Here is a 12,899-nt window from a genome sequence, read left to right as displayed (position 1 = left end):
TGATGCCCAGTGGCCTAAATTGAGGTTTCCTTTGTTGGTCTACTGTGAGCCGTGGTTGTGTTGTCTGTGCCTGTGGATATTACTCATGCAACGTTGAAGTTCACAATCCAGGCACAGACACTGCCACTGATGATGGATGACTCTTGAGGTCAAAACGCGTTTGGCACAAACTGTTTTTTTAAAGTGTTAATCTTGTTTGTATGCATGATTTATATATTTTAGATAATTAATCCTATTAAGTCTTATTTACACCTGGATAAAGAATCTGAATAGTTGTAGTTAGTTCACATGCCAAAGAATTGGTCTTATATTTAAACTGACACATGTTATTGAACATTTTCCATTATTCTGTTTTTTGACTAAAGACCATGATATTTTGGAAGCTATCGCTGCTTAAATATCAGGCAAAAGTATTAAACCTAAAATGTTCAGTCTGTTGGATGGAACTAATTTAAATCCTGAACAACAAAAAGTAGTTCTTGTCAAGGTATTTAAATTTCAAACATCAAAGATCAACTGCAGGGGAAGAAGTTTCCATTGCAGCTTTTGTTTGAATTATCCATAAGTTCCTAATTTATTACAAATTGTAAATATTCATCCTCTTAAAATTTGTCAAAACTCTTAGACCTGATATATAAACACAGTAAAATATGCATACATAAATCTCTTCTGTCTTTATGATTCTCTGAAGGGGTTCCCTCAATCCCTTTATATTTAATTACACTCTGTAATATGCCAAGGGAGTCAAAGGAACTGGCATTGAATGGTCTGTATCAATTATTGGTAATTATATGTTAATGTTTATGTATAAATAATGGAGCCATAATGAAAAGAACAGGAAAATTTGTCCTTGTGGTGACATTAAAAGTCTGTGTTTTGTTTATACGTATATCCTCAGCATAAGAAGTAAAGATTAAAATATAAAGACTAATTTTTACCTGCTGTTTTGTATGAATGTGAACCTTGATCTATTAAGAATAAGTGTGTGAGAAAAGGGTACCGAGGAGAATATATAATAGAGGGATGAAGGGACAAGAAACTGGAGAAAGTCCGCCTTTAGTACTCTTTACTAAGTGTTATTAGGATGATCAGATCAAGTTGGATGGAATAGGCAAAATATTTTGCACACATATGAGCACTGAGAAATGCATGCAAAATTTTAATCAGAAAATCCTAAGGGAAGAGACCACTTTGTAGAAACAGGCATAGATGGGTGAATAATATTAAAGCAGATCTTAGGGACATTGGGTAAAATGGTGTGTATTGGATTCATCTGGCTCAACATGGGGATTGGTGATGAATTTGTGTAAACATGAGTCTACAGGCTCTGGCAAAGAGACAATATATCTTGACTTTCTGAGCTTATCAACAGCTTCCCAGAGCAGATTCTCAATATTGGATTAGAAAAACCTTGACCTTTTTATGAATAAATATTAATTTTAGAGAGCAGTAGCAGTTCTGTACTTTATTAATACTCATAACTGTGAATAATCATTATGTATAATATCAAAAGATGTCATTATGACATGAAATGAAAGACCATAACATGGACCATCTCCTTTCAGCCACAAGGTTTTGCAAATGAGTGATGGAATTGATAACCTGGGAGTGATCCGTTGGGAACTGGCAGCATGTCTCATCTTGGCCTGGATTCTTGTCTACTTCTCAATCTGGAAGAGTGTCAGATCATCTGGCAAAGTTCTCTACTTTACTGCAACATTTCCATATGTGCTTATCCTAGCATTTCTTGCACATTCTCTCACTCTAGATGGATCAGATGCAGGTCTCAAGTACTTCTTCAAACCACAGTGGGAACTTCTTGCAGACTCTAAGGCAAGTAAATAGCACGCTTATACATGATGTAACGTAACGTTCTGGCTCAAATGTAAGGATGAGTTCTACATTCAAAAATAATAAACAAGTTTCTTTGAAGATAGTTATAAAGAAGCCTCCTTTACAATGTAGAGTCCTCTTTTCCTTTCAGAATTTTTTTTAATGTTCTGTCATATTTTCATAGCTTTCCATTCATGCTCAGAGCATAAATATCATGGGATTGCAAATGTTTAGAATGCCTACATGGAACTTTCTGTTACTATGGAAATTTTGTCATAGAGATGCCTGGCCTTCATTTGCATTCCTATAGAAGATGTGCATATCTGCCATTCAGTAGAATGAATGAACATTCAGTGTGAATTGATATTTAGCGCCAATACAACTAAATTACTATTATAAGCTTTATCAACATTTTTATGCAAGCTTTGTTAATATTGCTACCGAATACAACTGATAAAACAAATTAAATTTAAACGACAGATATGCTGAATTTGGGACTTATAAATTAAGTAACAGAATGCAGTCAAGGTGTTGATGTTGAAGTGTATATCCAGTGTTTTATCTGACTTTCTTTTACGTCTGTCACCTGCTTCATTACAAGTGCAGAGGGGAAGCAATAAAGGTATGGAGCTGAGAAAGAACAGATGGCTGTGTCTTGGAAAAGAAGTGGTTCCAAACCCATTTTCATTCATATGAACTTCTTTCATTATTTTGGCATGTACAATTTGCCTTTTACATTTGTGCCATACCGTGTACACCTTGTATGAAAGTAATATAATGTTAATAAGGATCCCTTCCCTGACTTTTTTCTGGTTTGGTTCAGCATTATTAAATATATTTTTAAGCATCTGATTCAAGTAATGCATTCTATTGAGTTTATATATTTCTATTGCTTCTTTGTTGACCCAAGTGCAGATTTTATAACACTCAACTTCAAACATACTTCTTTTCCTTAATGTTATGTTTACTTTCTGGCTTAAGTGAAATATTTGGTCATGTCAGCCAGAAATTCAAATTTAATATCTGTGTCCATATTAGTGTATTGTCAAGCAGGTCACTCAGATAACTTATTATTATATATTCTGATTAAAAAGAAACATGTATGATTTGAGGTTTTCACAGCAGTGAGTATGAAGATTTCTGTCTTCCGGGTTGTTGCGCTTTGTAGTATGGTAGATGGTTACCAACGTTTCAGAGGTCATACTGCCTCTGTCATCAGGGCGATTGCCCTGATGACGGAGGTAGTATGACCTCTGAAACGTTGGTTAACATCGACCAGATTACACACCGCAACAACCCAGAAGACAGAAATCTTCAAAAAGAAACATGTTCAGAATATATCACAATATGAGATACTTAGATAAATTTTGCATTTATAATCATGAAAATGATGTTTAAATTAGTAAGTCAGAAAAAATTATGGTGCTACAACATTTATATCAAAGTTGTAATTGAATGAACTAATTTATGTTTAATTTATTTTTACTTCTTTAACTATTTATACACAACACATACAGGGCAATGTTATGGAATTATGTATTGTAGTTAGCCTGTTGAAGGTAAATAATGTAATGTGATATTAATATTCATATTCTCATTCAAAACTGATACTATGAAGGCAATTGGAATTGAATAATAGTTCATATAAATATGGTGAGTGGATGTTATTAGTTTGTTGCTCTGATGGGATAAATAAATTAGTATATTAAAGAAATGGGTTCCTTGGAGAAAATAAGTTAATGTAGTTCTGTACATATATACTCATCATGATGTACATTATAACAATAATCAAAGCAGTTAAGTTATAACTGATATTGATAAACTGACAAATTGATATACATTGTAACAAAAATATTAAAGATGAGGATTCAAGTTACTCTAAACAAATCCCTCCACTGTTTAATTAGCGAGGGTATTTTACAATGTATTGAAGAAATTCATTGTTCATACAAAATTGTTTGAATTTCACAGTACAAATCTGCTGTATCCTCTATTACAATATTAAGCATACTTTCCTTTCTTATGTAAATAATTATGCTTTTGAAAGTACCATGCAGTCTATGTGTGTGTTAACTGTGTTTTTCACCTTTCAGATTTTGAATAGGTTGATTTATTTTATTAAATTTATTATGAATGCCTTTGGAGGCTCCTAAATCTTACATGTTTTAGTCCCTATAATCAGAGATGATAATTTACTGTCACAATAAATTATTTTTAATTTTAACTTTTTTTTCCCAAATTAAAGGTGTGGGTGAATGCTGCAGCTCAAAACTTCAATTCACTTGGAATTGCTTTTGGATCTGTGATGTCGTTTTCCAGTTACAATCGATTTAACAACCAAATCTTGGTTGATACTCTGGCAGTATCTACGATAAATGGCTTCACCAGTATGTTAGTAGGGATCTTTGCATTTGCAACTATTGGCAACATTGCTTCAGAGCATGGAACAGCAATTGAAAATGTTGTATCAGACGGTGAGTATGAACTATTACTATATGTACCAGTGGACTCTGCATTTCTGAAGTTGGTACATTTTTATTGGCTTTACTGGGTAAACATAAAACATTTTTCCAGGTAAGCTGTTAAACTGAACCACAATTAATTAATGTGTCAAATATGAATATTGTATTTTACAGGGTTCAAAGAAAATATAAATAGTATTTTTTTAAAATTAACTGTATTTAATGTAAAGTGATGATAGCAATAATAAGTAACTAAAGTGTGAAGTAAAGTTAAACAAATGAAGTAATGTAACTTTTCTTGACAGGTCCTGGATTAATATTTGTAGTGTATCCTCAAGCAATGGCCAAAATGCCTGCACCTCAGTTATGGGCAGTCCTTTTCTTCTTCATGCTGTTATGTCTAGGTCTCAACAGCCAGGTTGGTTACATTAATTTATAATAAAAGATTGGCAGTGTGAAGAGTTTAAAATCATACAAGATTTTGTTTTAAGTCTACAATGAAATAGCAGGGAGTTAAAATTTTTAAAAAAATTATTTTCTCTTCTTTCTTCCCTTGGTGTAACATTTAATAAAATGAAATCCTCTTCTATGAATTAGTTTTGTGCAGAAATCATTTAGTGTGAGTATGTTCTGCATTCCTTGCACAAACTGCATAAAATAAATGCAAGGAGGGAAGAATGTCTGTCTGTCCATCTACGTACTATATCCTCAAAACTACTGCATGGATATTAATGAAATTTAGAATTTACTGTCTACATTATAAGTTATTCCATGAATATAATAATGATCCATATTGTACATTTACTTATTAATCCCAAATTTACTTGAAGTTTAAATCAGATCTGTTTATACGAAAATAGTTGATCATACAACAAAATGAAACATGATTAATCATACAGTAATCATTAACTAAAATAATTTTACTTGAATTATTTTCTGTGTTTTAATATTTAACAAAGTAATATGGGAAATAAGTTCTGCAGTGCAATACATATATTGTGAGTAACTTTGCAATGGATGGGTTTATTAGCTTTTAATTCTAGCCACAAATTAGGCCCATAAATGATCTGTTTCAGCATCAAAATTGTAATCATCTAGTAGTCTGTGACATTTCAGGTTCTCACATTAACAAGTGTAAAGCTGATTGTGTTCTGGGATATTACAACTCAGTCTGGTAGAAGTTTGTGAGTGTTTTAAAAGCGCTTGCTGCCTCCATCATCAGGGCAGTGACTCATTGCCCTGTTGATGGAGGCAGCAAATATTGGCAAACTTCTACCAGACTATATGGCAAAATATCCTAGAAGACAGTCATCTTCATCTAGTAGTCTCTTTAATGGTTATCCACATCTACATCTTCCATTGAGTTGGTTATCAGGAAGTTGTTTTAGGTGCCTAATATTTCCCATCCTTCTAATGTGATCTAACCAGTTGTGTTTACAGTGTGATCATTTATTTACAGCTGGGTCCCTATTGAGTTCTTCTAAAATATTTTCATTTCTTTATAGTATTTTGTAGTTTTCCTTCTGAATATGTAAGCATACTGGAAGAAACTGGAAGATTTTCAATGAAAATGCGTTCAGTGGTTACTTTTACTGATAGTAATGCTTATCGTCTTCTCATTTCAGGTTGCCATTGTGGAAGTTGTGGTCACTTCCATTCAAGATGGATTTCCCAAGCTCATAAAGAAGCATCTCATTTGTCATGAGATGTTGGTTTTGATCGTGGTTATAATTTCATTCCTTTTTGGACTTCCACACATAACAGAGGTACATACTAGATATGTATTAAGTAAATTTAGAGTTTTCAGTCAGACCTTACTTCACAAAGATTCACATGTTGAGATTTAACTCGTACAAACTTTCGTAACAAAATGCATACCATCTGAACATGAACTTGATCACCCAAAATCTTCCATACAAAATCAAATGTGTGAACAAAATACAAAGGACACATCATAATCCAATCATTCTATCAGTCAATAAAACGAGGGTAAGTACATGAGTCACTTCACTTAATGCTGTGCTTTGGTGTGCATCTTGTGAAATATTTCCATTTCAGTGTCAAAAGAAAAGAATATTGTGACGTGGCGCCAAAGGAGCATGTGGCTCACACTGGTGGGGAGAGGCTACCTAACTCCCCTCCTTGGCTATTGGATGCTGGCTGTAGGTGTGGCCACCATGGAATGTTCCAGACACCATATTCCCCTCCTTAACAAAACCTTCGAGGAAGCGAATCTTCTAGATCAGGGGTTCACACCCTTTTTCGCTGGCATACCACTGATTCTAATTTAACACACTAAATGTACCACTAACCAGATATGTTCAGGGAAAGCTTATTTATGTTAATATTACCTTTTGATTTACTTACTTGGTTTGTGTACCACTCAACATTGGCTCGCGTACCACCAGTGAGTGGTACGCTTACCATAAGCTGAGAAGTGCTGTTGTAGATCCTTGGAGTCTGGAATGTTCCGCGAATATAAAAGGTCACCTCCCCGAGTGTGTAGTCTCTCTCTGGTGTGGAAAGAATGGAACAATAGAGCGAGAGTTGATGGTGAATCAAGCAAAGAGTGGGTCTTGAGTGAAATGTGATCTGGTGAGAGTGTTGAGTGCATGAGAGCAAGGAGCCATCGAGTGGTCTGATGTGGTGCTGAGGTCCGAGGACCGTGTGTGTGCGAAGAGCACCGGTTCGTGAACCGGAGCAGCTGAGGAGCCAGCGTGTGTCCAGTGGGGTGCTGTGGGCTGAGGGCTGTGTGTGCATGAGTGGAGAGCTCCAAGCTTAGGGACAAGAATGGCTCAACGGATAGTGTGGAAAGAGCTGATTGCATGTCACATAGTTGTAGAAATAGAGACTTTGGAGCTGTATTAGGACAGTTGCCTGTATGTGTAGACTCTGTGAATTGATTTATCCTCAATAAATCCAGGTTGACATAGATCCCATAGTCAATAGTCGATAGACGATAGGCATCGACGTCACAATATGAAGGCAAGAAAAATGTTTATTCCCCTTTGCTGTTTACAGGACCTTTTTTCTATATTTTATATAGCATGTATGTAATAAGTAATAATGTTTCTATTGTGTGTATGTTTTTTTTGAAGCACTAAAATTGTTTGGAATTTTTTAGTCATTCGGGAATGTAACTCTCACTTTACAAAATTTTGTTTCACAAGCTCTCTCCAGGAATGTAAATATTTGCAAATGTGTACTTTAAAAATGACTTGTAAGAGAAAATATGGCAAAGCATCTAAAATACTATATCCAGGAGTGTTGCCTCTGTAACTTTGGAATAGTTTCTTTAATTATTTGCTATGTTGGATTGTAATTTCTCCATATTGATGCGAGGCAAGTACTTTAAATGTAATACTGCCAATTCTCTTCTAAGGTAAGAATGATTTTGGAATGTCATTCATTTAAGGAACCGATGTCTAATTGAACATACACTACTTATAAAAGTACTAATGCTGGTGGAAAACAGATAAGATAAGGGCATAAGGGCAAAGACAGAGAAAGAATGCTACATCATCTGGCACTCCTTAATCTCTTGCAGTGAGTGACTTTTCATCAAAGGATATTCAGTATTATACCCAGTTTAACAAGCCTTTTAATCCTTTAATTGAACAACTTCCTTGTGGAGTGTGAGTCTTCAGAATTGCATTTTATACTAGAATTGTTATAACATTCCCTTACTTGTAAAACCCATGTCCTTTATTTGGGACACAGTAATTTCTTTTCTGGAGAAATTAAAACAATTGAAATTTACTTTCATCTGTTGCACAGTTAGCATAAATGTTCCTCTTATTAATTATGAATTCGTTTAAATTCCAGTACATACAGATAGAACATTGCCCAGTGCATAATTATACTAAGCGAATAATTGTCAAATTATTACCCACAGAATTTGAGGTTTTCACATCAATCTTCAAATTATTACCCCCCTCCCCACATATGAAGATTTATGTTGTATGATTAGTATGTTTTTCATCAAATGCAGAAATTTCACTTACTTGCAGACCAATATAAAATGGGGTCAATGAAAGATGATTTTGGAACTTGCTGCCACCCACTCCTTCCCTCATGCCCGCTACATACCAATACTCTGTGAATCTCTTTTGCATAAAAATGCCATACCATTCAAAAAACCATTTACTTTTCTCATTTTAACTATTATTCCATTAAGCATATATCTGATACTAAAATGTAGTCATGAAGTGAAGAACACTATAAAGGGTGAAAGGCAATTAATATATTCAAAGAATTTTACTTACTTGCATTATTTAAAAAAATACAGGAATATTTTGCATGAAAAATAAATATACTCTCTAGCTCTGATAAGGTGTAGAGCCCTACATTGAAATGTATTATTTTTTAAAAGTCTTAAAACTCTTAAAAACTTATGATTCAATACATTTCAAATGACAGATCTTTCGTTGAATTTATTTAAGGGGGGTGGGCACCTATTCTGTTGCATCTGGCAGACTGAGTGTTTGGGCTTCTTCTGAATCTGGATGAAGAAAGACATCCTTCAAAATATAGGGATTTTTAAGGTTTTAAGATTATTGAGACTTAAAAATTAAAGACAATGCACAAAGTCCAAAACAAAGTAGTACTCTATATATCTTCCTTTGTTTTATCAGGCAGGCAGAAGTCAGAGGTCATAAGTGGGAGCATTAAATAAAAAAATATTTTCATACTCGATCCAGAACTTACAAATTTAGTTTCATATCTGAAAACTAATCAAGCACTGAATCCTGTATTTCAGAATAATTATTTTTCATTATCCTCATTTTTTGCAGGGTGGAATCTACTTCTTCCAACTGGTAGATCACTTCGCTGCTTCTATCTCAATAATGTACCTGGCTTTCTTTGAGGTGATTGCCATTTCATGGTTCTATGGCGGTCATCGGCTTGCCAAAAATGTTTTAGAAATGACGGGAAGACTGCCTTCACCCTACATCCGGTTCTGTTGGTGGGTGGCGGCTCCAGCTCTTCTCATGGTAAGTTTACATTCACATATACAGATAAGTAAATAACAAAGTGGGAAGTATACTCCATTCAAGTACACCTATTATTGAAATGCTTTCTTTGTGATTTTATACACCATATTGGCCTTCATATTTATTTCTTGCACATACAAATTTAGTACTGCAAGGTTTGTCATGCTATAATCATTCCATCTTCTTGAATCAGTTAGCTCTGCTGCTCAGCGTGTTCGTCTCAAGGGCCGCTTGGCAGGCTGTTAATCGAAGACACCACAGAGGTAGATGGTCAGTTCCCGGAGTGTCTTGAATGGTATCTCTCTAACTCCGAAGTCTAAATGTCCGTCCTGAACGAAAGTTCCTTTGAGACTCCCTTCTCGCACAAAGCAGTCCTTCGCATTTAACTCTAAATCCGAAGTTCTGATTGGCTGAGGAAGTCAGTAAAGGAAATTTCTGGGAACTCGGGGCCCACTTGGTTTAAAGAATACAACCTTCAGTTAAGAATAATAAACTTAAGTACAAAACCCTCTGAAAGAAATTCCAAATTGGGATTTGGAAACCCCCAAATCTTAGAAATCACCAATAAATCGCAGTGGAGTGCCAGTATGGACATTAAGGTAGGGTTTGTCCCATTACAGTGTTATGCATTATTCTGCGTGGTCATAAATAATATTTCCATCTACTTTGTTAAGTACACATCATATTACAAAATGCTTCAAATGAAAGATATGGGTCTTAATGAAGTATGTACTTAGTATATGTACCAGTTTATTCTTTTCATACTCCCATGTATGTTTTGCTATTCTCCAAGAATTCATAACACCGGAATTGTAATTATGCTGAATGAATAACACTACTTTAATTCCATCTCACATCTGATATTTTAACTACTGCTAGTAGAAAATTGAGAATCAGGGTGTCCCTCAATGCAATACTCTTCATGTCTCATTTCATGAAGACTGGTTGACAGGATCAAAAGGAGAGGACACAGGATATAAAGATGTTGAACATATATTGTCTCATGCCATATAACACAGAGGAGAACAGCTAAAACAATTGTGAATATCTATATTTATTTATCTTCATAATAAAATAATGAAGCTGAAAGATTTGTAAATGATGAAAATGAGTAATACTTTTTAAATTTTTTCTGTTAACATCATATGTCAACTTGATGAAAGACTCTCGGCTACAAGCCGCATCAGGTGGCTGAATGGTGAATAAACTGTATCCATTATTCACCATTCAGCCACCTGACACAGCTTGTAGCCGAGAGTCTTACATCAACTTCAGTCACCACAAAATCTTCACATTATACATATGTCAACTTATTGTTATGAACAGTGATTCCTGGGGTCGACAGTGACGTCGTGGTCTGAGGTGTGGGCCTTGTGCCGCTTAGTCGCTGGGACTGTGGGTTTGAATCCCACTCAAGCCATGGATGTTTGTCCGCGTTTTTCTGTGTGTACAGGTAGAGGCCTTGTGACGGGCCGATCCCTCGTCCAAGGAGTCCTACCGAATGTCTATAGATTAAGCCAACTAAAAGTTGGGGACCCACAGTGCTCAGGCACTTGAAGAACGGGTCATTCCCAGTATCCAGTATCCCCAGTTCAGTGATTCCTATATTTTCATTGGAATGATGATTTCAGTATCTGATATGTTGTTGAAATGCTTATTCTTCCTCAGGCTGTCTGGATTTTTAGCCTGATTGACTACACGCCTCCAACATACAACAATGGTGCTTATAGATATCCTGTATGGGCAGAAACTTTAGGATGGATCATTGCTTCACTTTCACTCGTATGCATTCCAGCACAGGCAATTATTGTTATTGTGCGAACTGAGGGGAATTCCTTACTTGATGTAAGTTAAGTGATACATAGCTTAGTAGCTTACATGGAATATCTTTTATTTTATCAGAAGACTTCCTGATTCATAGATTAGACCAGAAATGACTGGGAAGTAAATGGTGCACTTTTGAAATTATTGTCACGGAATCTGATTTTTTTGGGACTGAGGGAAACCATGAAATATTCAGCCAGAATTGTTGGTGAATTACAGTTTAAACACACTTTGCAAAAGATAGATATGAGAACTTATGCAAACCTATAGTGTTACTTGAGTGGAATTTTATATATCAGATTGTCTAGTGAATTGCAGGCAGTTCACAGTTCACTAAACAATCTCTATTTTTTAGCGTATAAAATTGAATAAATTAAGATTAAACAATCTATTAGGAGCATACTCACGTTATAGGAGTGCCAAGTGTACTGTTCATTGATTGAAATAATTATTTAGCTTACAAAAACCTATTTAAGAGGTCTGCAGTGGCCACGCGGTTGCAGGGACCGTGGGTTCGAATCCTAGTCAAGCCATGGATGTTGTGTCGTGCTGTCCTGTTTACAGGTAGAGGCCTTGCGACAGGCCAATCCCTCGTCCAAGGAGTCGTACCGAATGTCCATAGATCAAGCCAACTGAAAAGTTGGGGACCCGTAAAGGGTGCCGGAAAATGTACAAACATTGTTAAACCGGAAAAAGAAGAAGAAAAACCTATTTAACAAAATTGTCATGGTAAATGATAAATTTGTCACAACTGTAAAAGCAGATTGCACCATACTTGCCTTTTATTAATTAAATTCCATATTTTTCCATTTCTGTCATAGTTTTCGAATACATGGACATTACAGACTGTAACCATCTCAGTGGGTCTGATTGTCAAGTGTTACTTAAGAGGGGAAATAGAATTCTGGAGCTGTTTTAAATCATTGGTGTCTGATATCAGATATGAGCCATGTTTGTGATAATTAATTTGAATTAAACTGTATAAAAATGGAAAAATCTCAATTGAATATCTGTATTTGATTTTTGGTTTCAGAAACTTCGTAAATCAGTGAAATCAGACTTTAATTTCTGTGAGACTTGTGGGCGAGAGAAGTGTAAGCATATGACTTCAGCCAGTAAAGAAGAAGAGAGAGAAATGACAACTCTTATTGATAATAAGCTGGATACACAGATTGTGCCAACTAATTGTTCATAGCATTTGTTTCCCTTTACTGTGTTGTAACTTAAACAAAATTTTATGCATTTTTTCCTGGAAGTCCAGTGAAAATATACAGTGTAGTTATTTACGCTACACTTGCAGAAGAAATGTGAGAAACTGTTTTATTTAATTAAGGTCGCAAGATGCAGTTTAGACTGACGTCGTAGTGTAAGATACTTTGGTATAGTATCTAATTTCACCAAAGCAATGATTTTGACAAAATATTTTAATGCTTGCTGTGAATAAGATATGTTGTGAAGCCGTAAATTATAACTGGTGTCAGAAATCATTTAATTTGTATAACTTTCATAGTAATTACAGTGATTATTCTGTAATGACAGACAAAGCCACTAGGGCATTGCAGTTAGGCCAACATCCTTTCATGATTCTGCTGAATATATTTATATGCGTGTAAGATGAATCCTCAAAATGTACCAATGAAATATTGTTATTAATTCACTGAGAACATTTATCTTACCATTATATTCTACCTAAGACTGCCGCATGAATTATTTGAGCTTGTTGGTCCATCTCATAATGCCAAAGAATATAGGAATAATTATGTTAATAAAATGTATGATAAATAAA

At 35.0% G+C, this 12,899-nt stretch overlaps 1 protein-coding gene across 3 annotated transcripts in view; it reads left to right on the top strand.

The window, feature by feature from the left end:
* The window catches only part of ine (solute carrier family 6 member inebriated), a 113,899-nt gene extending 101,000 nt beyond the window's left edge, over positions 1 to 12,899 (top strand). For all 3 annotated transcript variants that reach the window (XM_022059207.2, XM_087351377.1, XM_087351376.1), the window contains 7 exons: positions 1,566 to 1,833; positions 4,079 to 4,307; positions 4,601 to 4,713; positions 5,921 to 6,061; positions 9,089 to 9,289; positions 10,958 to 11,134; positions 12,147 to 12,899. In XM_022059207.2, coding sequence (XP_021914899.2) covers positions 1,566 to 1,833; positions 4,079 to 4,307; positions 4,601 to 4,713; positions 5,921 to 6,061; positions 9,089 to 9,289; positions 10,958 to 11,134; positions 12,147 to 12,308 — 1,291 coding nt within the window. In that variant the 3' untranslated portion in view covers positions 12,309 to 12,899. The remainder of the gene's footprint in view (positions 1 to 1,565; positions 1,834 to 4,078; positions 4,308 to 4,600; positions 4,714 to 5,920; positions 6,062 to 9,088; positions 9,290 to 10,957; positions 11,135 to 12,146) is intronic.

The sequence above is a fragment of the Zootermopsis nevadensis genome, unplaced genomic scaffold, assembly GCF_977971745.1.
Source record: "Zootermopsis nevadensis isolate Lab colony 2312 unplaced genomic scaffold, Znev_1.0 Znev_ptg000019l, whole genome shotgun sequence".
NCBI classification, from domain to species: domain Eukaryota; kingdom Metazoa; phylum Arthropoda; class Insecta; order Blattodea; family Termopsidae; genus Zootermopsis; species Zootermopsis nevadensis.
Note: the sequence above shows the minus strand (reverse complement) of the source record. Positions and strands in the feature narration are given on the sequence as shown.